Source organism: Malaya genurostris, chromosome 1 (assembly GCF_030247185.1).
Source record: "Malaya genurostris strain Urasoe2022 chromosome 1, Malgen_1.1, whole genome shotgun sequence".
Classification (NCBI taxonomy): domain Eukaryota; kingdom Metazoa; phylum Arthropoda; class Insecta; order Diptera; family Culicidae; genus Malaya; species Malaya genurostris.
In genome coordinates this window covers 46,122,511-46,148,722 of record NC_080570.1, presented here as the reverse complement: position 1 = coordinate 46,148,722, position 26,212 = coordinate 46,122,511, and the positions used below count along the sequence as shown (strand labels likewise).

At 38.8% G+C, this 26,212-nt stretch overlaps 1 protein-coding gene across 1 annotated transcript in view; it reads left to right on the top strand.

Annotated features, from left to right (window-relative positions):
- The window catches only part of LOC131438680 (uncharacterized), a 337,536-nt gene that overhangs the window by 305,929 nt on the left and 5,395 nt on the right, over window positions 1-26,212 (top strand). The window contains exons 5-7 of the mRNA XM_058608857.1: window positions 19,476-22,457; window positions 22,526-22,716; window positions 22,783-23,082. Of these exons, the coding sequence (XP_058464840.1) occupies window positions 19,476-22,457; window positions 22,526-22,716; window positions 22,783-23,082 (3,473 nt within the window). The remainder of the gene's footprint in view (window positions 1-19,475; window positions 22,458-22,525; window positions 22,717-22,782; window positions 23,083-26,212) is intronic.

Here is a 26,212-nt window from a genome sequence, read left to right as displayed (position 1 = left end):
CAAGCGTCACCGATCCTTATATTCATAAAACTATGTCCCAATACGGAGAGATTCTCTCTATCGAAAAAGATAAGTGGAAGAACTTTTTCCCCGGTATCCTAAATGGCATTCGTTTGTTACACATGCGCTTGAAAAGGCCTATACCTTCTTATGTAACTTTCGGTCAGGATACAATAATCCCGTGCAAATCACTTGTTACCTATGACAATCAGATGGCCACATGTCAATATTGCCAAAAAGCTGTTCACTACGGTAAGCCATGTGATAAACCGGACAAGGAGACAACTATACCAAAGGACAACGGTGCTACCTTCACATCAACCCCAAGCAACCCCAGTACACCTGTAACAGTCACCAACAACAGTGAAGCATCCTCTTCAACGAAACCATCCAACGTAACCCCTATAGAACAAAGTACACCAGCTGTAGTTGTACAACAAGGCGCATCTACAGCAACTAGCAACGAAATCAACAACAATACCACGGGAATGGATGACGAGACGAACCACGAACAAACTGCCCCTCAATCCTCGCAGGAGGGAAATGGAAGCTCCTCTCCCCCTAGATAAAGGGTGACAACGAGATCAAATACCAAAAAAAAAATCAGCTAAAAACTCAGCCCAATCGGGCATGTAAAGCTTGTACGCAAATCGGGCTGAATAAAAATATTTTTTTTAAAAAAAAAATCATGATGGCGGCCATGAAGCAATAAATCAAATAGCCCATAACAAATGTGTCATAAGTGTACAGGGTCCGGCACTCGAAGTGTAACCAATTAAAAAGGCCATAAATTCAGTTTGGGAAATTACTTTTACTTAATTCAAAGTACAAAATGTGTAAAAATAATACAAAATTCAGAATCAATTCACTTTTGCTCGATATGACCACCTTTTGCCTTGACTTGATGACTTGAGAGAGCGAAGGAGTTACTTCGTTTGGCCGAAAGCGGTCAATTTCCGAACATTGTATTTTCTGACGAGAAAATTTTTCCAACTGAGCAATTCGTAAACTCTCAAAACGATAGGGTTTACTTGACCGACCGTTCATACGAGAATTTGAGTCATCGATTGGCCACCAGGAGGCAGCACCCGCAACAGATAATGGTTTGGGCCGCTGTAACCGCAGATGGGCGCTCTCCAATCGTTTTCATCGAGCCTGGCGTCAAGGTAAATGCGACATATTATCGGGAAAGTATTCTGGAGGTTGCTTTGAAGCCGTGGGCAGACAAACATTTCGGTGGCAGACCATGGACGTTTCAGCAGGACTCGGCACCGTCTCACAAAGCTCGAGTGAACCAAGAATGGCTGAAAAACAACGTTCCGAACTTCATCACGTCCACACAATGGCTCTCGAATTCACCAGATGCGAATCCAATGGATTATTCTCTTTGGGCCATTTTGGAGAGCAAAGTCCGAACTAAAAGATACACCAGTCTCGAGGCGCTGAAAAAAGTTATTGTCCGCGAGTGGGCCAAAATACCTGCAAGTCACATTCGGCCAAACGAAGCAACTCCTTCCCTCTTTCAAGTCATCAAGTCAAGGCAAAAGGTGGTCATATCGAGCAAAAGTGAATTGATTCTGAATTTTGTATTATTTTTACACATTTTGTACTTTGAATTAAGTAAAAGTAATTTTCCAAACTGAATTTATGGCCTTTTTAATTGGTTATACTTCGAGTGTCGGACCCTGTACTTTAGAACCTTCAAATTTACTCTGAGTGAAACTGTCATCCAATGAACACGCACACACACAAAACTAGATTTATGAAAGAATTTAATTGACAATAATGTATTAAAGAAAGTATTTGAAAGCAATATTAAGAGCGTTTGCATTGTTTTATTCTAGTACAAATTGTTTTATTTTTACCCCAGTTGTTAGTCTAGATAAAGCGTTTTATAGAAGCTTTACAAACTATGATATTACTTTTCAAAAGAGACACTTATTATAGTTGTCATAAAACAGGTAGTGATTGTAAAATCAATTACAAAACTCCTATAAATTATAATCAAAACCATAAGGAATTCGAACTGTTACTTGGGAATGTTTGATTCAATGAAAATATTTTAGAAGCAATAATATCTGGCTTTTGATTCAATGACGAAAAATTTTAATCAAAATCATAAATTTTCTTTTGACACATTACTTGCTTGAGAGCCATCGCGATAACCACTTGACAGATTATAACGAAAGTTTACACATATAAACAATACACTCTAAACTTTTGTCGTGAATACGACTTACTTTACTATGGGGCGCCTTTTCAAAATTAGTCATATAGAAGAATGGGCAGAACTTAATCGTGAATATTTCGACTTGTATTAATGGCAGCAACATAATTCTTTCACTATTTCATCAAAAACATGATCAGGAATTTAGGATAATATTTTGAAAAGTGTGAGATAACCACAAACAACTCAAAAATTTAGTTTTCTGAAAATTTTAAAACAACGCGGAAAATTCTTTACTTTTGCTTGGGTTTTTCGCGCAAGGACGACGATTTTGAGGTAGTCTGGCACATATCTTCAACTGAACGTTATAAAAGGGGAACAGTGGTCGAAAATCGATCATTTCTTCTTGTGCGTTGGATGGAAGCAGACGTCGTGTGAATGATTTAATCAAACAGCGGCATCGGAGAGCGCACCTTCTGCGTGGTTGGAAACCTCAAACGCTAAGGTAGTAGTTCTCATTTGCCTTCCGGTCGTCAAGGTTAGAGGACGCATTAAACCAGTTTTTCATCATATGGCACTGCGAGCGGGTGTGTCGGTTTGTAAGGATAGCTAGTTTCAATTCAAGCAAGAACGATTGCAACAGCTGCTGATGGTTTGCATTGAAGAGAAAGAAAACAAGAAACAAAAAGTGGACAACATTATATAAAATCAGCCGTTCTAATGGCTCTAAATGTAAGGGGGAAAGTTTCGCAATTCACACAATCGATCAACTATCAATTCGAATTCAAAAGTGTAAAGAAATCGTGTCAGTTTTATTCGTATTCACGACATCCAGTTATATCTCTGACATTACACATCCGTTCTTTTTTTTTAATTTCATCAATTGAAGAATCCAATCAGAGTGATCACTACGAGGTAGCGTTATGGTGATTGTTTTGACATATCCCATGTATTTAGAAAAAATTGGGAGGAATTTTTCAATTTACTTGAGTTTGAACGAATTCAAATGGCAAAACCTTACAAATATGGGTAAAAAAAAGATTATTCACGTGTTGTCATCAAACATATGATTTAAAATTGTCCTATACACTTGAAAATTTCGGAAGATATTTGAAATTTTCAGAAATGAATTTTCCGAATCTTCAAGCAAAATCTGAAAATTATCACCATTGCTTAGTTCAAAGCTCGCCACTTGAGCAGCGCAGCGATCGCAAAAGAGTTGGTTGGAATTCCTGCGTTATAGCAGACCATGACAGCTTGGAGCGAAATCAATTTTCAATTCAGCAACGCCATCGCACGGCATCACATTCAACATAGCATGTCGATTGTATGGGTGCGCAGTGCTCCTATTTTGGCGCGCACGAATTTGACATTTCCCTCCCCTACTTCTATGTACGAGATTCGATGCGTACTCGCCTGAGGGCGTCATGCTCACAAAAAGGATGTTGCCAATAATTTGTTCGAGAAATGTGAGAGCTGGATATCTTACTATGATGTCTTTGGTTATAGTTATACATAAAAGAAAGTGATGATTTATTTTTAGTACAGTCTTTATATTCGTTCACAAATAGAATGACTATCAAAAGGCCAAGTCGGATTCCCTGTGAAACTCTAGAAGAAATCTCAAATGGGGTGAAGCACAGATAACAGATATACAGGCTCGAACAATTTTTTTCAAAATCCTGTGTAAATTTCAAATTTCCTGTAATTTGTTGGAAACACTACTGCCACCTACTTGACTATTCGCCGCGATCTTTCAAAACGTTCCACTACGTTCCGAAACGATAACAAAATCCTGCTGCCTGTTATAGTAATATTCCAACTACACAAATTTTAACACTTATGACTCGATTTTCCTAAACGTTAAAGGCAACTTTTTTCCATATCGCATAAATCACACGGGAATTCCATCGAAAGTAAACAATAACAAACTTGTCATTTTAATCGATCGTGGTGACATCAGCCAGTGTTCGCCATGCAGATTGAGCAAATTTTACACACAGTTCATATGCCTGTATATCTGTTTTCTATGGGTGAAATTCTAGTCTTTAATTTTGCCGATCGAAAATAACCATTTCGGGATGCAAATCGGAAGTCCCGTGTGGCTAATTTGGCTATAGCTAGCTGGTGTGGGACTTTGTCGAAAGTTTAACATATGATTTATCTACAGTGCCTACCAGCAAACGGTTTTCCACACTTTTTCTTAAATCAGAAACAAACGTCATTAGATTTAATGAGGTCGAACGATTTCTTACTAAACCAGGCTGAGCACTGAGCATTTTCTCTAAACTCTTAAGGTAAACAGCTCAAAATTCAGAATGGGCGGTAATTTTCAACGTAATGGAAAATGCTAGACTTATGGATTGATGTAATAGAAGCTAATTTTCATACTTCGGGAAAAACAAGCGAACGAAAGAGCGATCACTTTCTAAAGTAATCGAGTGAACGGTTCAAATGTATAGCGATTAGAAACTGGTGTAAAAACCCACTTAGAAAAAAACGTTCAACGGTGGTCCTTCATTGGTCCAATACGTTGGATCATTGGTCCAATGAAAGTCCAATCAATCGTTCAACGGGAGGCCAACACGGGACCTTCGTTTGCCGATTTTGAAACAGACCGTTGAACCGAATGCCATTTTTTTCGTTCAACAAACCCGGCAGACAGAGGTCCATTGTTGAGCCATTTTTAACATGAGAAGTTGGAGCCCCGTTGGACTAGTTTTACTACAGAATTCCTGAAGTTTTTTCCACTTATTTGTTTAAACTAACAATACATACCTACACAATACTTCTACTTCACGTAGAATAACAACAAATTTTCTTTCTATGTAAAGGTAACACTTAATTTTCACACTATTTTTGCAAGAGAAAAAACAACAACAAACCGTTCCAGCAAATTGAACGAATATTTCGTGCAATATGTCGTTCAACAAACCAACAAAATTGAACGGCCTGCTGAGAGGGAATGTACGTGGTGTTGAAATTTATCTTCACTAGGGTAAAGTACTCAAGGAGTGCACAAAATTACATTTCAAGCTGAATGCAGCGTAAACTAGAACGCACTTACCAAACACACATACGTGCACTCTGCGGTAAGAACGAATGGCTTTCTCTCTTCACACCCCAGTCAAGACAGAAATGAGAACCACAAACCGAAGGAAAACAAACGATCGGTTTAAGAAGTCATTTCCACAGCTCAAAGATTTCGTGACTTCGCATATAAATGTGTGAAAAAAGAACAGCAGTGCATAAGCTATACAACTAGCCGTTTACTGCACGAAATGGGATTGGAAATCTTCTGGTTCAAACTTTTCTTTCATGTGGGGATGGTCTACATTTTTTTTTCACTCAGGTTCATCACGTACAACCTAACGAGTTGATGAAGATGAAATTGACTCATGTAGACATCTGTAGACAAAACTTGACGAGACTTTGGCGACAGAATTAAAGTTGAAAAACAGATTAAACTGCAATGACAGAACGTATTAACAAAATTTCCCTCCTGCTGTACTGCTCAGTACAGCAATGTACATCCCTCTGGATAACTGGGGGAAGCTCATTATTTACATCCGCTGACATTAGGAAGTATGCGTTCGGAAAATTTTCAGCTGTATTGTACAGACGTTGCTACCAACCAGTCTGCCAGTGCTGGTGGGTGATTAGAATAGAAGTGCTTTTTTGTTGGTCCTCCTTGAATAATTCCTCGCTTCGCTGTGCGGCAGTCAAGCTGTAGGTATTACATAAAAGACGGAGCAAGTCATGCTTCATATAAACGCTGAGCGATAAAACGCAGTCCTTGAGGTAGCTACACTTTAAAGTTGGAAATCTAGGCCTATTTAAGGGCGTCAAGAGAGGATTATTGAATTAAAAGACGGTATATTTTAAACTGTCGGTAGGAAAGCTTATAAGAACAGTATTAACTACAGCAAAGCTTTGTGGTACGCGAACATAGCCCCGATGCTTCGTGGTGAAACGACATGAACGTGAAGTGTGATTGCAGACTTTTCCGAAAGCTGAGCTGTTTGAGAATTTCAATGATCATGTGCTGCCGTTTGATGAAGAGAAATATTTTAGAGACCAGAGATACTGTTCATATTTATCATTGATCCATAATTCGTTCAAAAAATTCAGAATGAAAATTTCTCTCCCACCCGGATAAATATTGCGGCTGTTTTGATGTCAACTTCAGCTAAATTAGCTGTGAAGTTAATCATATGATTAATTTTTACTTGATTTGAGATGTAAATTTAAGCGTATTGCAATGCTCCTTTGACGTAATTTTACACGATTTTTTTATGTCGTTTTGTCTTGAGAAAACTGAAACTGACCCAGGGGTAGTGTCATCAAACAAACACTATTAACAAAACTGTGTTGGTTTTGTACTTAGCAACGGGGATCTGAGCAAACCTGATGAAAACCGGGTTCGAAACTGACTCGATTTTCAGTTCAACTATGTTCAAATTAGCTTCAAACAAACGATTTGACAGCAGTTAAGGTGGAAACTTTGTTGGGTTTGGCATCAAGCGAAAACGACATAAGTGTGCATTATTCCGTATACCGTATTGAATTTCAACAAAACTAGTTCGTATTATTAAACAAAACCATTCCAACCCCACTCAAGCATTAATTAAAGTAGGCGATTTTGCACGTCATCCACACCGTCTTAAGAAAAAAAAACTTCACAAGACAAGTCCTTTTAGATCCTACCGTACAGCGCATAGTAGGCAAACCCGCCGCTACGTGCTCGAAGCTTACAAATTCCCGTTGCGCTGCAATTGCACTATACCAACTGTTAATAATATACCCATTGTGGAGCGGAAATACAATCACATTCCAGTGCCGCTAATCTCCGTATTTCCGCTGCACGGAAAGTTTCACTTTTGAACTTTGAATAACCTCATTAGACCGTGACACGTGAAGCCGCCCGGGCGGTTCTGTAAGCCCACTAAAGCTCGTTTGAACTGAGCTCGGTTCCGCTTCCGACGTCGTTTTGGTTCGTTCAGAAGTTGTACCGCCCGCAAGAAAGATGAAAGATTCCATTATCCTTCCTGAGGCGTAAGTCGAAAAGGCGGTTCTATTTCTTCTCTTTCCCTAACCCATTATTCCAGTCGTTCTTTGAACCTCAACACACACGCACAAATATCGAATGTCTTGGGACCTAGTAGTAACGGAGCCATTCCCGAATGATGAATATGGCAAAACCTATGCAGGACGGCATATGGCAAGCATTCGAAGGATGACCAAAGGAGCTCACAGTGGAATTCGCATAATATTAGGCAATGTGAAATGGAGATGTATGGCTTGATCTTTGTGCCTGGCAGATGACAATTTGACATATGACAGACTTATTTCCTCCCCAAGTTTATCAAGACGGGCTTACCAGTAAATCACCTGGGTTTATAGTCGTTGAAGACATTGCTTTCATAACAAACGGACTTGCATACCTTTACTTTCGGATTCATATCTATAAGACATTCAGCATCATCGTTCCGGTCTCGGAGGCATAACAAATGAGGGAGAGGAGTTTTCTAGTGGTGTAGGAAATGAATCTGCAGAGTTTTGTTTTATGTTCTTGATCAAATTTTTGGTTTCGTAGCAAAGTTAAAAAAATACGCTAGGTATTACCCTCGAACAAAATTGTTCAGAAACCTGTGTAAATTTTAAATTTGCGGTGTAAATTTTAAATTTGGAAACAAGGAGCTCACTACTGCCAACGTTCCACTACGTTCCAGAACGAAAATATTCCAACTACTACGATTTAAGTACATCTCACACGATTTCCATGAGTGTAAGAAACAACTTCATTCCAATGTCGTTTAAATCACACGGGAATTATTTGGAATGAACAAAAATAAACATGATTTTGACCAACAAGAAAACATGTGAAAGCGGCACCCAGAATAGTGTCGATCGCGGTGACATCTGCAATTAATCGCCACGCTGAATAAACTAATTTTACACATACCTCATATGCAAACCTATATATCTGTTTTCTGTAATCCAAACAATATATGTACTCAAAATATTGGAATAAATTTTAGGAAATATTTTGAATAATTTTGAAAACGGAAAGACATTCAATAGCGAATACTGCATAGCGTTGTTAGATCTAATAAAGAAAAAAAACGGCTTCATGTAGAAGAAAATTCGAATTGGTTCCTCGTCCACTTTATAGTCCAGATCTGGCCCCCTGTGACTATTGGCTATTCGTTGATCTCGCTGGTTAAAAACTAAACTCAAATAAACAACGAAACGAAACACAAAACCTTCTACAAGCACGGCATCGCGAAGTTAGAGAAGCGTTAGAATGATTGTATTGCTCTTAAAAGAGATTATGTTAATGAATAAAATAGTTTTTTGGCAAAATGTGTTTTTCTTAATAGTAATACGACTTATGTTCTAGTTTTTTGTAATTTTCTCATTGAATCACGCGTCTCCATACAAAAAATTTATTGAAAATTCACCTCTGCTTTGCATAGAAAGTTCATTTATGATATTTTCTATTAAATTGTGAAACAGTTCTGTTTCAAAAAGTTCTGAGAGTAGTCAAAATTTTTCGCGTCCGACGGGCACGCCTACTAAGATCATTTTTGTTCGTCAAAAAACTTCCAACCCTTATTGGCGAATAACTGAATAAAGTATCATATGTTTGCGTTTCGTCTTCGACTCATCAGTGCCTCAGCAGATTATGTTGAACTGCTGATGCAAACCCCCGGATCAACTTAATCCGCTGAGCAGACGTAAAGTTAATACTATTTGCAAGACACTTTTTTATTACACAAGTAGTTTTCGATGTCATCGTCTGTATCAAATGTATCACCGTTCAAAAAGCTCTGAAGAGGGCGAGGCAGATGGTAATCTGAAGGTATGGAGTCAGAGCCATACGGTGAATGTGGAACAAATTCCCAAAACAAGTTCCAAATATTTTTCACGAATAACTGAGGTTGCTGTCAAAGTGCAAACGTCACGCAAAACATCAACATTCAGCTACACGCTTGTTACAAATAAATTCATATATTTGGAGCATGGAAAAGCCCACTGGAGTTAGTTTCTGTCAAACTTTCTTTCCAGCAGGCATAAAACCTCATCATGTTTTGCGTCAACTGATTACATTTAGATGGTAATGATACATTTTCATTAAATCTAATGCTTCTATAGTATCGAAAATGACACAGCAAAAAAATATGAAATTTTCAGGTGACGCAAATCGTCATATGACACAATTCTTAAGAACGTATTCCGTGAAACGACTGAATTTTATAAGAATGATATAAATATTCGGCAAACATACCCTGCCTTTAAATCAAACGTGTAATTTTACATGTGTTGGCACCTAAAAATATGTCACAATGCATTAAATATAAGTTAGGTTTACTGTAATATTGAGCCATTTGCGACGCTCATAACAGTTCGGCTGAAAAGTTCGTATCGTTTAATAGAAACACACATTTTTTTGCCAAAATTCGTTTTTATTATTCAACATAATTGCCATCAGAGGCGATACAGCGATTATAGCGATCTTCCAACTTTTCGATACCATTTTTGTAGTACGATTTGTCCTTTGCCTCAAAATAGGCCTTAGTTTCAGCGATTACCTCTTTATTTCTTCTAAATTTTTTACCAGCGAGCATTCTCTTGAGGTCTGAGAACAGGAAAAAGTCACTGGGGGCCAAATCTGGAGAATACGGTGGATGAGGGAGCAATTCGAAACCCAATTCGATCGATTTCACATTGATCAGAATTATCAATTCGTTGTTGTTTTTGATCGATTGTGAGCTCACGCGGCACCCATTTTGCACAAAGCTTTCTCATATCCAAATATTCGTGAATAATATGTCCAACACGTTGAGGGGACGGGTGTAGCGTGATGGGATAGTCGATGCCTTTCACGCAGCCCGCCTGGGTTCGATTCCCAACCCCGTACATAGGGTCAGAAAAATTTTCTGGTCCGAAGAGGCGAATGACCTAAGATGTTAAAGCCTCTATAATTGAAACAAAAAAAAAATGTCCAACACGTTCCTTTGATATCTTTAGAGTGTCAGCTATCTCGATCAACTTCACTTTACGGTCATTGAAAATCATTTTGTGGATATTTTTCACGTTTTCATCGGTAACAGCCTCTTTTGGACGTCCACTGCGTTCATCGTCTTCGGTGCTCATATGACCAGTACGAAATTTTGTCATATGACCAGTACGAATTGTTGCTTCGCCCGGTGCAGAGTCTGGATAACACTCATCAAGCCATTTTTTGGTATCGGCGGCACTTTTTTTCATCAAAAAGTAGTGTTTCATCAACACACGAAATTGCTTTTTTTCCATTTTTTTCACAGTAACAAAAGTAGCTTCACTCAAAATGCAATATCTCACAAACTAATAATCAGACAGCTGTCAAATTTATACACGTATCTTTTGAAGGTTGGTACTAATTGAAAATGATATGGATTTAATTCTAGTAGCGCCCTCTCATAGAAACGATACGAACTTTTCAGCCGATCTGTTATATGTCGGTCTCAGAAGACGTAAATTTACACGATTTTTTCTAGGTGTGTAATTCACGCGTTTTTCTGAGAACGGCCAATAAGCCACCTGTAAACTTCCACTTTCGAAAGAAATTGCAAGCGAGCTATGAAAGATAGAGTATTAATTTTAACACCAGATGAAAGAGAAAACTTTTCTCTGCCATTTACTATTATGACTTACTCTCAGCGAGTGCCGAGTCATTCGAAATTACTCTTCAAAGTGATTGTGAAAGACGAACATCCCAGTTGACATCGCAATAATAGCTAGGCGACCCACATTCGCTTGTGTTTGAGGAGTGAAAAATTACGCGATTTTAGCGAATACACAGGCGAAACTTGTTTCGTAATTTGTCAGATTACAGGAATGTGACAAAATCAGAATCGAAGAAGACAAAAAAGTGACAAAATCAGAATCGACCTTCTCCGATTTGGATGAAATTTCTGTAAGTCTTTAATTCTTGATCCTGAGATGATAAATGGCATCTAGATGTTTGAGCATTAAGTTCGGAAACCGATAGAGAACTTACGGACATTATCCATCGACAAAAATGTGCGTGCTAATGGGCGATCTAACGCTGTGTTTCACAAGTAGAGGCGTACGTGTGCGAGGAAGATAATTGCAAGTTTATCTGTTGAAATGCAAGTTAAAACAAAATCCGTTTGTAAAATGATTTATAAATAATTTCCATAATTTATTCATGGCAAAAGTTTATTTTCGTGAGAAAAAAATCCTTTCCCTGCTCTGTTGTCTTTGCAGCTCCCAATTTTCTGTTTCAAACAATGAAAATTATACAGTTACGGCACAGAAAACAGATATACATGCTCACATATGAACTGTGTTTAAAATTTGCTCAATCTGCATGGCGAACACGATCGACACGAGGTGCCACCATGATTTGGGTGTCGCTTTTACGCATATTGCATCATTTGACAAGTTAAGTAGCTATGAATTGTATCGTTTGTAGAATCATGTCACCTGTAAAATTCATAATTTTTGCTGTGTCATCCTAAGAAAGGTTCAAATAATGAAATTTAGATGTATTTGTCTAAGATTGTACCCTTTTACACAAAAAAAACGTGTAAATTCTCCTGAGCAGAGATGCCAGATTAACAGATTAATCTGTGTTTCACAGATTCTCAATGTGCTGCACAGATTTGCACAGATATCCGAAAGCGATCTCACACTGTCAATGAGCCTTGAAAAATCTTCAAATTGATAGAGAAAACAGTGAAAATATATTTCCGACAGTGTGCTTGATAGTAGCGAGACCTTTTTTTGCTCTCGAAAAGGATCCCGTACTGCCATGTTCTTATGAGAAGTGCAAACAGATTTTTCCAGCCCGGTGGCAACAATAAAGCGCTCTAGCCAGTGCTATTAGGTTTCTTACCGTCATAGCTAACCTCAATCGGATGAACACATTTTGACAGTTCAGCAGCAGCGATGTCAGATCTACGGAATTCGGATCCGTAGACAAAATCTACGGAAATTAGATTTTTTCTACGGAAATCTACGGGAATTTATCAACGGAGAACTACGAAAACTAGTTTTGTCTGACGAGCAAAAAAAAAGCTTTTCACCGCGAGAGCTTCCGAGAAAAATGCCAATCTACGGAAATGACACTACTACTATCTGGCTACTATCTGTCATCGCTGTTCAGCAGTACTGCTTGTAAACAGAGATATTTTTGTTTGTCTATTCACAAATCGGACGGTTCATACCGTCTAAATAGAGTTTAAAAACATTTGTTCACGATTGAATACGGTTTGTTTTTGAGATTTAATAAATAAAAGAGACTAGTTGCAAGGTGTAAAGATGATTGTTTGAAATGTGTTCTTTGATTTTTGTTTAAGCTTGTTTGTAAACAGTACGCTGAACTGTCATGGATGAATGATTGTTCATTTGTGTCGTCACGATATAAAATCTAATCGTAACCAACATCACAGTCCTTTGGGGCCTTCAAAGCTAGCAAATCAGTGAGAGCAAAGTCAACAAAATTAAGTAAAATACAACACGTAATCGATTGTGAAATCAGTATTACAATTTGGCACCGCACGTTTCATAACGATATCACATTTATAATCAAATATATAAAAATTAACTTTGTTTCAACAAATCACAGATATTTAGCATCAACAAACTTTTATTTATGTTTACATACTTCTTCGTTGTTTTCGTTTTTGCGGAAAAGATGATGGTCACATGAACATGGCGGCCCAGCAGAGGGCTGGATTTTTTACAGACTGATTTTGGGTTCGAGCAAAGATTTTTTAAGAAATGACCTGGCACCCTTGCTCCTGAGCCAAACACATACGAGTATCAAATAAGGCACATTCAGTTCGCTTTCTCATCTCATCCAAGTCAGTCGATAAAACAAAACCGCGTACGTTCGGGAAAGAAGAAACCAAGTACAGTATTGTGTAGTGAACAATAGAACGATCTCGAAATGAGTGAACCAAACGAACAAAAGCTACTACGAAAGAATACAATTGTTGTTGACTTCAGGCAGTGCAAAATTCAACCTTCGATACGAGAACTTGAAGGTTTGCTTAAGGAGCAAATGCATCTTGACATTAAACGTGTGCATTTACTTCAATGCAATAAGACCAATAATGTTGTTTATATCCAGTTCTATAAAAAGTTGGATGCAATTCAATTCGCTAAAGACAATAATAATGTGCACTATGTGGAGCATGAAAATATCAAGTACAACATTCCAGTATATATGGAAGATAGTGCTATAAAACTGCGTGTGCATGATCTTCCCTCAAGCGTCATCGATCCTTATATTCGCAAAACTGTGTCCCAATACGGAGAGATTCACTCTATCGAAAAAGAAAAGGGGAAGAATTTTTTCCCCGGTATTCTAAATGGCGTACGTTTGTTACGCATGCGCTTGGCCTATACCTTCTTATGTGACATTCGGTTAGGATACAAGAATCCCGTGCAAATCACTTGTTACCACAATGACAATCAGATGGCCACATGTCAATATTGCCAAAAAGCTGTTCACTATGGTAAGCCATGTGATAAACTGGACAAGGAGACAACTACACCAAAGGACAACGGTGCTCCCTTCACACCAACCCCAAGCAACCCCTGTACACCTGTGACAGTCACCAACAACAGTGAAGCATCCCCTTCAACGAAACCAACCAACGTATCCCCTATATAACAAAGTATACCAGCTGCAGTTAACAGCTTACCATCCAACCAACCAGCAACTGCAAACAATGTACAACAAGACGCATCTACAGCAACTAGCAACGAAATCAACAACAATACCACCGATGCGGCAATGAATGACGAGAGGAACCGCGAACAAACTGCCCCTCAATCCTCGCAGGAGGAAAATGGAAGCTCCTCTCCCCCTAGAAAAAAAGTGACAAAGAGATCCAATACAAAAAAAAATTATCTAAAAACTCAGCTAAATCGGCCACGTAAAGCTTGTACGCAAATAGGCCTGAATTTCATTTCATGCGTTCTGTTGATTTCCAAGTACTGAAGCATGTAAATTTACGTTTTCGTGTTAAAAGTTGGGTACAGATTCAAGTAAATCTCATAAATTCTAATACCTTAACGCATTCGATAGTCCCACGACAAAAGGGCCTAACTGCAAATGAGAGCCTCTGTTTGTTTGCTTTCGCTTTTGGTTAATACGGAGCCATTGAATCGAAAGCTTGTGGTTTTACCTTGAAAGTTTTGCGAAGAGTAAGGGGTCAAATATAAAATCAGTGCGATAAGTCATTAAAGAAAAACCAAACGAAGAGAAACTGTCATTTGCAGTTAGGCCCTTTTGTTGCGGGGATGTCGAATTGTTCAATATGTTTCGCGTGTAAAGCACCCAGTTGTTGACGATCGCGGTAACCTGCTTTAGCAAGTGAAATACACCGAAAGAAAAGCACACGATTGTTAAGTCGGAAAATTATCTCGTTGGCATTTATCGTCGGCATATATCTTTGCAACTGCTTGCGTGCGGGGATGGGATGCACTTAACCTACTGGTGCATTCTATCTCCCAGCTCACCTCGAGTGAGTGAAGCTTTTAGCATTGGTTACATTGGAACTTTGTTGTTTCTTCTGCATTCGATCCGAGCTATATAGCTACAGATGGACGGGAGAAAAATATGATAAAAGATTTGAAAGCAATGTTGAATGAGGATCTACGTGCTAGTTTGTGCTCGTTCTATGAAGAGGCCGGACGAGAAAGGATAAGTGCATAATGCGGTTTTGCTTTTCTTCAAGCTATTCAGCTCCATCGTCATTGTTGGGCTATTGTAGTAATTTTTTGCCATTGTCAATGAGTTTGATAAATTGTAAACGGATTATTTAGAACTTCTTGCAACGTAAATGACATTCGTTTTTTTTTCTTTTGCTATACAAATTGCTTTCTTATTCTGGCTAATGTCACACGTACAAGCTGAGTATGCTTTCGTCGCAGGAGCCGGAAATTCGCTATTCACATATCGTTAGCATCCCACACCGCCGGAAATTCGAATGTGTTCTGAATATAGTACGCCTTCACGAGATGCTGTTTGTTTCTGAACTAGTAACCATTTTATTATCGCCCCATGAGAGAGTAAAATATGCACATGTTTATAACATTCAAGTTGCTGAAGGCGAGGAACGCATATGACAGTTCTGCACTAGCTTCGTGTACAAAGTTCCACGTCAAAAGTTTCCGCATTTCCATTCATGGTCTCTTCTGTGTTTTTTTTCTCCTCACAATTCTGCGAAGCTCTTCTATGTACATTCCATCGTAGCAGGACCACATGGCGGTGGTTCAGTTTTCCCTGTATCCCACCGTCACCGACGCTTGGTATTGGGCTGTCATGTACACTTTTCCGAGTTTACTGCAATTTGCAAAAGTATTTTTAAACCTGCTTCTGTGTAATGTGAATCCCGCATAGTGGAGACAAACCGATGCAGCTTTTTAACTATGACCTGGCAGTGCCGACCTTTTTTTTCGTGTCGTTTTTTTTCGAGTAGTACGTCCTCAAGTAGTGCATGATCTACAGCTGAACGTACAACTACTGTTTACCTCAGTCGTACAGTTATTGAATGATAACATGTGTTATGCAGTAAAAGTGGACCGATAAACAGAACTGTAAGAGTTTGCATGAATAAAATATAACCTCTCTGTCGTTGGATCCATTTGAAATATTTAGATGTGTTGCTTTTGTTTAATGTGTGTACATTAAATTATTCCATATAATTTCCTTTTGATTCGATAATCTTTTCAAATCGAGGATACTATTCCTTGATAATACAACTATTGAATGAGATATGCCGTTGGCCTTAGCTTAATTGATTTGGTAAATAAAGAAGAGTATTCAAATAGTAGTTGCTAGAAAATCACATTTTTGTTCATAGACTTGCGTTAGGCATTTCAGTCCCCATGCAATTTTTTTTTACGATGGAATTATCTTCCTTATATCTTGCAGAAGTTGACTTCATATCCAGAAATAACGGTGAAACTAAGGAATTAAAACGTCGCCAATAATTAGTTAAAATAAAGTTGAACAAACACATTTCAGCTGTTTTTCAAAGTAGGGCGAATCTTACAAAAGTAAACAAATCGAGTTTCACCTACCAATAAATGCAACAATTTTGCCTAAAAATTCGGATTCTATAAAAATCTCAATCTTAGTAATACAAAGAACTATAAAGGGCGAAAATGTCATTCCATTTGTTTACGTAAGTTTCGCCCTCCGTGTTCCATACCAACAAATAGGGCGATACTTCAATTGTTAGTAAGGAAGGGCGAAACTATTTATTTTAGATGGTTCACGAACCTTTTTATACTGGAAATAGTAAATGAGACGACAAAATTACCCGCAGTTTTATCTTAGTTGCGAAATCCAACCAATTTCATGAAAAATGCGCAAGGGCGTAACTTCATAATTCACACAGAAAGCATAAAAGTAAACAAATCGAAAAAAGGCGAAACTCTTTTTCTGATCATTTATTCAGTAGATGTAGAAGGAAAGTGGTAAAATTTGCCTGCCTTTTAAAGATAAACCAACGGTTCATCGACTAATCAAAAATTGATCTGAGAATATACGATTATTCCAAATAGGATTTGAAACCATAGTCGAAACATTCATCGTTGTTTTTCTCCATTTGCTCAAACGGCTTCACTGGATGAACGATAAGAAAGAAAATGTGATTAAAACCACGTATTATGTAAACAACCGTTCGTGGGCATACGATTTTTAGACGAGAAACGATAAGATAAAGGGGTACCACAAAGTTTTAATGTTTTTGTAATATCTTTCATAACCTAATGGTTATGTTACTTACAGTTTCCCTTGAAAAAGACCATAACCAGTGGTCGAAACGTCGGGCAGAATATAACAGCCGTTCTTATTTAACAGACCGGTAAATCCGAAACTATAATTATTGCGAAATTTAAATCAACAATTTTATGGGTGGAAATAGTTTGTTGGTTCGATTTCAACCTCTGGGATGTATTTTTAGGCAAATGTTTACTTTCGCAATTCCAATTATTTTGATTTTTCAAATCCGTTTTTGGTTGAAAAACTTCACGTCAGAACAATATAAATAACTTTTTAAACTTCCTCGCGATTTGGTAATTTCATAATAATTTTTTTTTTCTTATTCGTGATCGGCTATAGATGAGTGACAAATTTTGATCATTTTGTCACCCTACAAACATCGGTCCTTTGCCGATTTCTAAAACTCTCTGGACATTTCACTCGTCAGAACGCTCATGGATTGCCGATGCGATTGATATTATCTTCATTTCTCCGGTCACACAGCATAAACATTGAATTATATTCATTCACACCAATAAACTCCGATGACTTTTTGCAAAGAACAATGAACTTTATCAATTTTTGTTTATGTTAGTACTCTCATTGATTTTTTTTTACTTCAACAGGGCTTAGGAGAATTAGAGAGAAAACAAAAAAGTCGCCTGTCTTTGAGTATACTTCTACTTGGTCATAGAACTACGGAGTGTCTCATTTGATAATCACTTTCACAGTATAGATTACAGTCGACAATGTTGTTAGTCAGTCTGTCAAGCAGGGATGTCAGGTTCACAGATTAATATGTGTTTCACAGATTTTCAATTTTCTGCACAGATTTTAAAGATGCCACAGATTTTTTAAAATGATCACAGATTTTCACAGATTCTGGAATAAATCACAGATTTTTTAAATCGAGCACAGTTTAGCACCAAAAATTACAGAACGGTAGAGGAAAAAGGTACGGAGCGTGTTGATAGTGAGACCTTTTATTTTTTTTGCTCACCAAATTGATTTCGATCTGCTATTATGGTACGGGAAACGGGCTCAGAATTTCACAGACAGGTTTTTGACTTGATCACAGATTTTTGAAAAAATGACCTGGCATCCCTGCTGTCAAGGTCATTCGACGTGACAAATTGCAATTCTGCTCTCAAGCATCATGCATTTGGTTGAATACGCAATTTCAACTGTCGTTTTGATCAATCGAAGAAACGCGCGGCCCGGCCGACTAGTTGAACTAAGTTGAATTACTTGAAAAATTAAAAAAAATAAGACGTAGACTTTAGGCAAAAATTTGGTAGATCTAGACCCAAAATTAGGTAGCGGCTAGTAACTTGTAGTCTGCATAAAAAGTTGTTTATGTCATTTTGGCTTTGATAGCTGTCATTCAATCGATCCTGGCAGCCGCCTGGTGCCCATGGCATTGTATTTTTAGCGAGAAATTCTATGAGCCTTCAATATTCATATTTTTTTTTATCAACACTACATAATTTCCTGCTTATCAAAGCTATAGACGGGTAGCAATGTTAATTATCCTCCCAAAGAGAAATCATGTCATTCTACGATATTTGAAAGAGCTTAGACTGGAGACAGTTTTCCCAAAACTTCAACCCTTTACCTGTCATATTTGCGAAGTTAGGATGGTTAAATTGATTTTCATTTTATTTGATTTTTGAAGCAACCGCTTCACTTCAAAAATTGAAAAAATAGTTCTAGTAGTTATGAACCATGCGTTTCCTTCTAATAGAACATTAAAGGAGACGCATAGTTCAATATAAAGTTTTCGAAGAAAACTCGAAAATTGTGGTTTTCCACATGTAAAAATATAAAACCTAATGTGCAAAACATTTTTATTTTTTACTAAAAAATCCACAAAAACTGGAAATGTGAAAAAATAAATTTTAAAACTCACAAGTTTTTGTTAATGCAAGAAATACATCTTCAAAAAAATATGTCTAAAATATCCCTGATAGTTGCAAATGTTTCAATGGAGGGGTTGCTTCAAAAACCAAATAAAAATCAATAGAACCACCCTTACTCCGTCAATATGGCAGTTAAAAGGTTGCAATTGTCTCTAGTCCAAACCCTTTCAAACATGGTAAAAAGCTATGAAAGCCGCAAGCAAAAAGTTAAAGTAATTTTTTCGCTAGATTTGGCCAGCTGTCACTACTGGCAGGTGGTTCTGCAGTTGCATGCTGCCAAAAAGATCGATTTTGTCCCCAAACTAATAAACCCTTTAAAGAGTATAGAATTTCGACTAATCGAAAAATACTGTTCGATTCCAAAGCTATAGGCTCTAGGTTTTATTCCCGAGCAGGAGAAATGTTACTATCTAATGGTGTAACTTTGAAGTTTTAATAAAAAGTACTGCAAAACAATATGAATTGAATTATTAAACTTGATTGAATCACGAATTTCAGGTCTTTACTACTCGCAGTTTTTATACATCAATAACCGTTACAGCCGTACCGAGCGATCTGATTAATTATTTGTTTCTCTCTCTCTCTTTTATTACAGTGCTACCCAACGAAAACTAACCAGAATCATCAGCAGCACCAAATTACAACACCAACTTCCTACCGGACTGAGTACGAACTATCCGGTTCGTATATATCTCTTGAGTGCCCGTCGCCACCTGGACCGCCAGCATGCCTAACGTCGGACAGCCGGCGAGACCCACAAGCTCGACTGTCTCGCTACCTGAAGACACTGTACACCGAACTAGCCCTCAAGGAACCGGTGCTACCAACCTGGGTGCAACCGGTAGCTCCTGGTGTCCTGTGCCCGGCCCGGTTGGAACCCGAATTAAGACTGCACATCCATTCGCATGGTTTGAATGAATGTATTGCGGTGGACCAGATTCTTTCCGCCGTTCAAACAAAGGATGGACCATTTCTGGAAGCCCCTCGTCGGGTTCTCATCGAATGTCCCCCCTGGGTCACGCGTAGTGCCCTGGCTCTCCGGATTTTGTTCGCCTGGAGTCGTGAACCGCCATGGCCTCCACGAGGCCAACCTGTAGCATTAGCTCTTTTTATACCATTAAACGAAATTAAGGGATCGTTAGCACATTACGTAGGCAAGGAACTGCTACCTCGCGGTTCACCGAGTCCATTCGCATCTGGTTTCGGTGGTTTCAGTGCCGCCTGGAGTACCCTTGAATCACTGAAAAGTAAACTGCTCATAGTGTTGGATGGTTACGATGTACAGAGTAAATCTCGGAAGAGCAAGTCCTTACAAAAAGATATCACTGATTTGTTAGAGGGAAGATTATTTCCAGAAGCACGAGTTATTCTAATCAGCGTTACATCGTCGTGTGGCGAACTACTTCCGTTGATGCAACGGCATGTGACATTCGAAGGTATTGCCTGGGGTCGGTCCGTTTCTCTACTCGGTGGTGGACAGTGGGGTGCTCCATCCAGACTTGTCGATTGTGTTCAAAACTGTCGTCATCTTAGAAACATAGCTAGAACTTCACTAGGCTGTTTGGCTATTGCAGCGATCTATGGATCTAACGGAGGCGACTTGTTGACGGACGAAATTGATGTAATTGCTTCTGTATTCAACTGTGTTGCAGCGAATTCTTCACATACCCAAGTGACAGAGCTAGGAAGGTTAGCATTATTCTGTCTGAAAACTAAACGTTCCACTGTCACTTCAGCTGAACTGAAAATGTACTGTTCATCACCGGAAACCAACATTATCGGATGTTTGGATAAGGCACCACTATTTGGAAGAACTGCAAAGAGAAAATCCGAGTTTCTCTATACAACCATCTGCCCAGGAATTGCTGAATTTTTAGCAGCCAACTACTTGGTATCATTAGCCAGTCGTCCAGGATTACTAGCTGCAGAAGTAGCAGGACTTGCAATTGGAGATGAAGTCGAACAAGAGATTCTTAAAGTTCTCACATATGCAATGTCACTGTTGGGATCTCGTGCACATTTGCTTCTGTCAAAACTAACCCCACTTTGGCTAAGCCCTCAGACTATCTTTTCTTTGGCACTTGCTGGCGGAGAAACTGAAGCCAACCTTACTGCTCTTTGCGAAATCTTAGGTATTTCAAAGTCTCCTCCGATACCGCCATTGGAAGCGAAACCCATTTGGGTTCAAATAAAATCGGCACCTGCCGAGTTACAAGGCTGGGGTCTTGCGCTCAAAAGTCCCACGTGTACGCTAAAAAATCTAGAACTAGTCTATCAAATCGAGAAAAATATGCTGTTGGAGTCCCGAAACGTTATGGATATCTTCCTAGACGCCTTGTCGAAGAACGAGAGCGTTACAACACTTCGAATTACTTCATTGATCGAAAATGAAGTCCGGGATTCAGACATTAACTATTTGGCTACTTGCATATCGAAAGCTATACTGAAACCAAGATTGGAAAGCTTTGAACTGATCCTCACGTTATTGGAAGAAGATCCTCCCATCCTCAAATTACAATCCGTAGTGACAGGCCTTTGTAGATCAATCCCACGGCAGCCCAAGCTCAGTAATCTAATGCTGGATCTTGGACTGTGCACCTCACAATTAGTTCAGATTTGTTCCATGTTGGAAAAATGCCCACACGTAACGCGTCTCTCATTCCCGCATCTTCGTTGCGAGCGCGGCGCCGTTGGTGCTCTAGCTAGCTTACTGACTGCGCGTCCCCTGTCATACCTAGCCCTCGCGTCTAGTTGGGGTGCCCGCGATGATCCACCTTCTTCCAGTGGTGTTAGCATGGGTTCAGGCTCCGGTAGCAGCTCTGGAAACTCTGGCCTTATTAAGCAATCCTCACTGACAGGAGCTCCATCACCACGTTCCTATCCAACCGGTATATTTTCATCACTGCCCCGAGGAGTCCTTAACTCCACTTCAAACATGGGTCGTTCGGCAACACTGCCACGTCAACCAATGGAAGGCCCACCGGATAAGCGAAGCACCGATTCTGTTATTTCACGAACCTGGTATCCTACACCAGCTTGCGATGGTGGTCCGCACAATTCTGGAACGCTTCACGAGCTGCTATTGGCAGCACGAGATTCCTATTCACGTCTTCACGGTCTCGACCTCAGCAAAGCTCAACTTTCTTTAGAGGATTCCATGTGTTTAGGAGAAACTGTACGCGTCTCCACTACCCTTCACTCAATCAAACTGGAGGGTGCATCCAGGTTAAGTGAAATTCTACCAACTGTTTTAGGTGCCAGCGAATCCCCTAGCTTACAAATGCTCAGCCTCGGATCACCCCGAATCGCCCTGGAAGATGCCGCCGTTGGAATGTCAGCACGTGCCTTGGGTAGTTGCATTACACTTAGACTGCTTAGCTTAGATGGCTGGAGTTTCAGGATAGATAATATCGGCACGCTGGCTTCAGTTCGTGGTTTCCTATCACTCACTTCGATCCGCGAGTTAGGACTCAACAATTGCCGGATGAATTTGTCTATGTTCAAAAGTGATCTTGCTATGACCAACGCTGCTTATGAGTGCCGGTCGGTGGTTAATCTCAAGATGGCGAACGCTCAGGTATGTATTCGGGTGGGTGGGTTGATGATATCGAACGGATGAATAAGTAATGGTCGATCTTTTGACAGGTCATTTTCGCCGACCACGTTTCGATGAAAGGACCCCATATACTACCATATCTAACTGGTTTCGTAAATCTTCGGGAGTTGGATCTATCCGGTCCGGCTCGTACCGGACTAGGCAGCAGTTCGTCAACTCCATTGATACTTTCCGACAAAGATATCATCAGTTTCTTCACAACACTCAATGCTAGCTTTTGGTATGAGTTATGGATAATAAGAATAGATTATTTTTATTGAATCTCATAATCATTTTTTTTGCACAGTTCCCTCAACACATTAAAAATCTGCAACTGGATCATACATCTGGATGATGCTCCGCGCACATTGAAAGTAATATCGAAATTATTCAAATCTAGCCCTATCAGCCACATCAAACTCGACGGCATAATCGTGCTCGATCGACCAAAGAAACAGCGGATCGAGTCGCTTTTTATGCATGCTCTGTTGGGATCTTTGCCTCAGCTACGCTGGATGGGAATTACGGTTACCGGACTCAGCGAGGCACAGATTACTGCCATCGGAACATATTGTGCAGACATTCGTGGATCGGAAATCGATGTGAGGTGAGTTTGATCACGAATTTTATTTCGCTCTTCCACTCTTTTTTTCTTACGCAAGTAGTGTAAGTCATCTAGCCATTAAGTTGGGTTTGTCAACTATTTTTTAGCCCTTCCATATGCAAAAATATGTTTTCCCGATCCTTCAACTATCGAAATATGTTATAGAAATAGGGCTCAAAATGTAACAGTGAGCCATATGGAAACAAACAAAAAGTTAAGAGGTCGCATATCTTTCGGAGCGAGAAACCCAACCCTAGGATTTTCGATTATTCTAAGAGATACAAACATGTTTTCATTTAGATGAATCTAGATAAAAGCGCCGAAATTTTTTATCGTATTACGTGGAAAAGAATATACGGCCCTTCATATTTTTATACTTCATATTCAATATAAAACCGCTAACTGACGCGCTGAATAACCCTTTTCATCCATTGCACCATTAATTGAAGCTCAGAATAAGGTCTATTCAAACCTTTCCGATGTGAGTACCGGCACAGTCTTTCACTCGTTTCAATGAATGTATTCACACTTCTTCGGCTCAGAACCGAATCGGAATGGTTTGAATAGTCCATAAACCGTCGTCAGTTTCACCCTTTAAATAACAAACGTCGTTTTCAATTCACTGAGAGAGCGCCTATCAAATGAGCTGCTAGTCAGAGCTAAAAAAGTAATTTTCATAGTCTCAAAATTTACGAAAATGACGAAAAATAAATGTCACTCTCAGCTGTGCTTGCATATTATGAGAAGGAGATCCATGTCAACGACATAAGCGGAACTGTAGTTTCAAAATTGTGTTCTTTCTTTTATTTTCGCTCTTCAGTGAAAATCCCATAGTATGCAGTACCGGTATTCAACCGAAGCTTTGACATTATATAAAGACAGAAAACGATCCACAATTACTTTTACCTGTTGGTGTTCGAATTTGTAGTGGTTTTGGTTTCCAAAAAGCTTCTGGGGTGTAATTACTTCGATTTATCACATTTTAGACACTCTTTATAGCCAAACGTCATAGATTGTCAAAATATCGATGAAAGAATGAGAATGGAAATTCTACTGATTATCAGAGATACCAGGGAAAAATTTCAAATATCTGCATACAGGGTTTCAAAAGTCTGTAAATGTGAAAAACAATCTGCAATCAGCAAGCATGTCTTGCTGGCAGCAATTTCTCTATTAAGGGCTGAGGCCAGTAGGTCGCGTAAAACCACGTGGCTCGCTGTGCGTATTACATTTCTCTCCATGCTCTCTCGCAAATGTGCAAAATGATTCTCGATGTGGCCAGGTTGCAAAAAACATTTTGATATTTTCGGTTAAGTTTGACTACATCACATAAAATCCAAGAAAGCTACCACTTGTTTGGCAGCCTTTTTGAGCCGATTTTATTTCTCTCTCACGTTTCGTTACGTTACCAGGGAACTAAAATGGCGCCGCCATAGAAATCGACTTACCTTTACAAAAATAACTTTCCCTTCACTTTTATCGAGACAACATATATGTTCAGTTAGGGGTTAGCCAAATTTTGTGCTAGGGCACATAACCATTTTTATTATTTTTACGTTTCGTCTTTGACTCATCAGTGCAGAGTAGTTCAAATTGAACTGCTTAGTGCTAAACTCGGCTGTTCAATTTGAACCGCTAAGCAGACGTAAAGTTTCTGCTATTTACAGAACACTTTTTGTTTTGCAACGGAGTGCAATGTCTTTACGTCCACGTTTTCGTTCGGCACGTCAGGAAAGACGTGGTACTTCGGTACCAAATATATAATTGTTTTGCAAATAGCATTAACTTTTCGTCTGCTTAGCGGTTCAAATTGAACTGTTTAAGTTTGCAATAAGCAGTTCAATTTGAACTGCTCTGCACTGACGAGTCTAAGACGAAACGTAAAAAACAATCTAAACTAATTTTCCCAGATTTTCCAAATTTTCCTAAATTTTGTCAGATCTCGCTAGATCTTTACGGTTTTGGCCTCTGTTTGATAGGTGGGGAGACCTTTTTTTTGCTCACCGAAAATGAAGCCCGGCAAAAATTTCCTGATATATAGTAGATCCGGACAAATACAGACATATTTTTGAGTTTTGACAGATTTTTTAATAAATAACCTGGCAACTCTGCCTGCAGACGTTAGTTTGATTTCGTCCTATCATGGAGGAACGAGTGACTTAACATTGATACTCTTTTTTGCAATAAGAGACGAAAATGCTACGTCTCTCTTAGTTTGTTTTGGAAGCGGTTCAAGATAATTGATAAACGATAAACCAGTCTTGATAGCTGAAATGTCAATCGCAGAATGTACTTAAATTTATTGCCCTCTCTTCCAATCTTCAGCAAGAGAAACTTCAAATGACTAAGTATGGTTATTCAATTGACAATGAATCCAGTGGATACATTTTGAGAATGACCACAAAAACTTTGATTTCATTTGAGTATGATCACAGAAACTTCATTTTCATCAAAGTAATCTCATTCAAAAATGAAATTTTACCGTACTGATTTCAAGTAAGGTGACGCCAACCAAAAGAAGAATGGGTAAATTACTCTAATCTTCTTCTGAACTCACAGAAGTAAATCTTATGTTAGAAGTAAATCGAGATTAGGAATGTTTAGGAAAATTTGTGTGAGATAAGCAAGTATAAGCAAGTTCAGGAAGGATTGCGCGGGATTAAAAAAGTTCAGGAGGAACATTATTTAGAATTAGATGACTTTATTTGTCTGAGTTAGGCCACACTCTTGCCAGCCACTACCTAATTTTGGGTCGAAACCTACCCTGAATCAACTAAAGTGCATCTCCGCATTTTTAGATAACCTCAATATTTAGGTAGTGTTGTCATGGCAACTTTGACCATGTTCGCTACGTATTTTCTACGATCAAGTCAAAGTTTAACTACACGGAAAATAAAAACTACCTATCATTTGACCTCTTTTACTTAATATTGAGTTATTTTGATTTTTTTCTTTCATTCGCTCTTTCCATTGTTGTCACAATCAAGTAAAACTTATCAATCAGAAATTGAGCCAATAGGACTCAACTGTAGAGTAAATAAAACTTTTAACCTATGGATAAAACTCATTTTCAAGTATTTTGTTTGTTCGTGCCTTACGGAAATTATCTAAAGCCACTTTACCTAAAATTAGG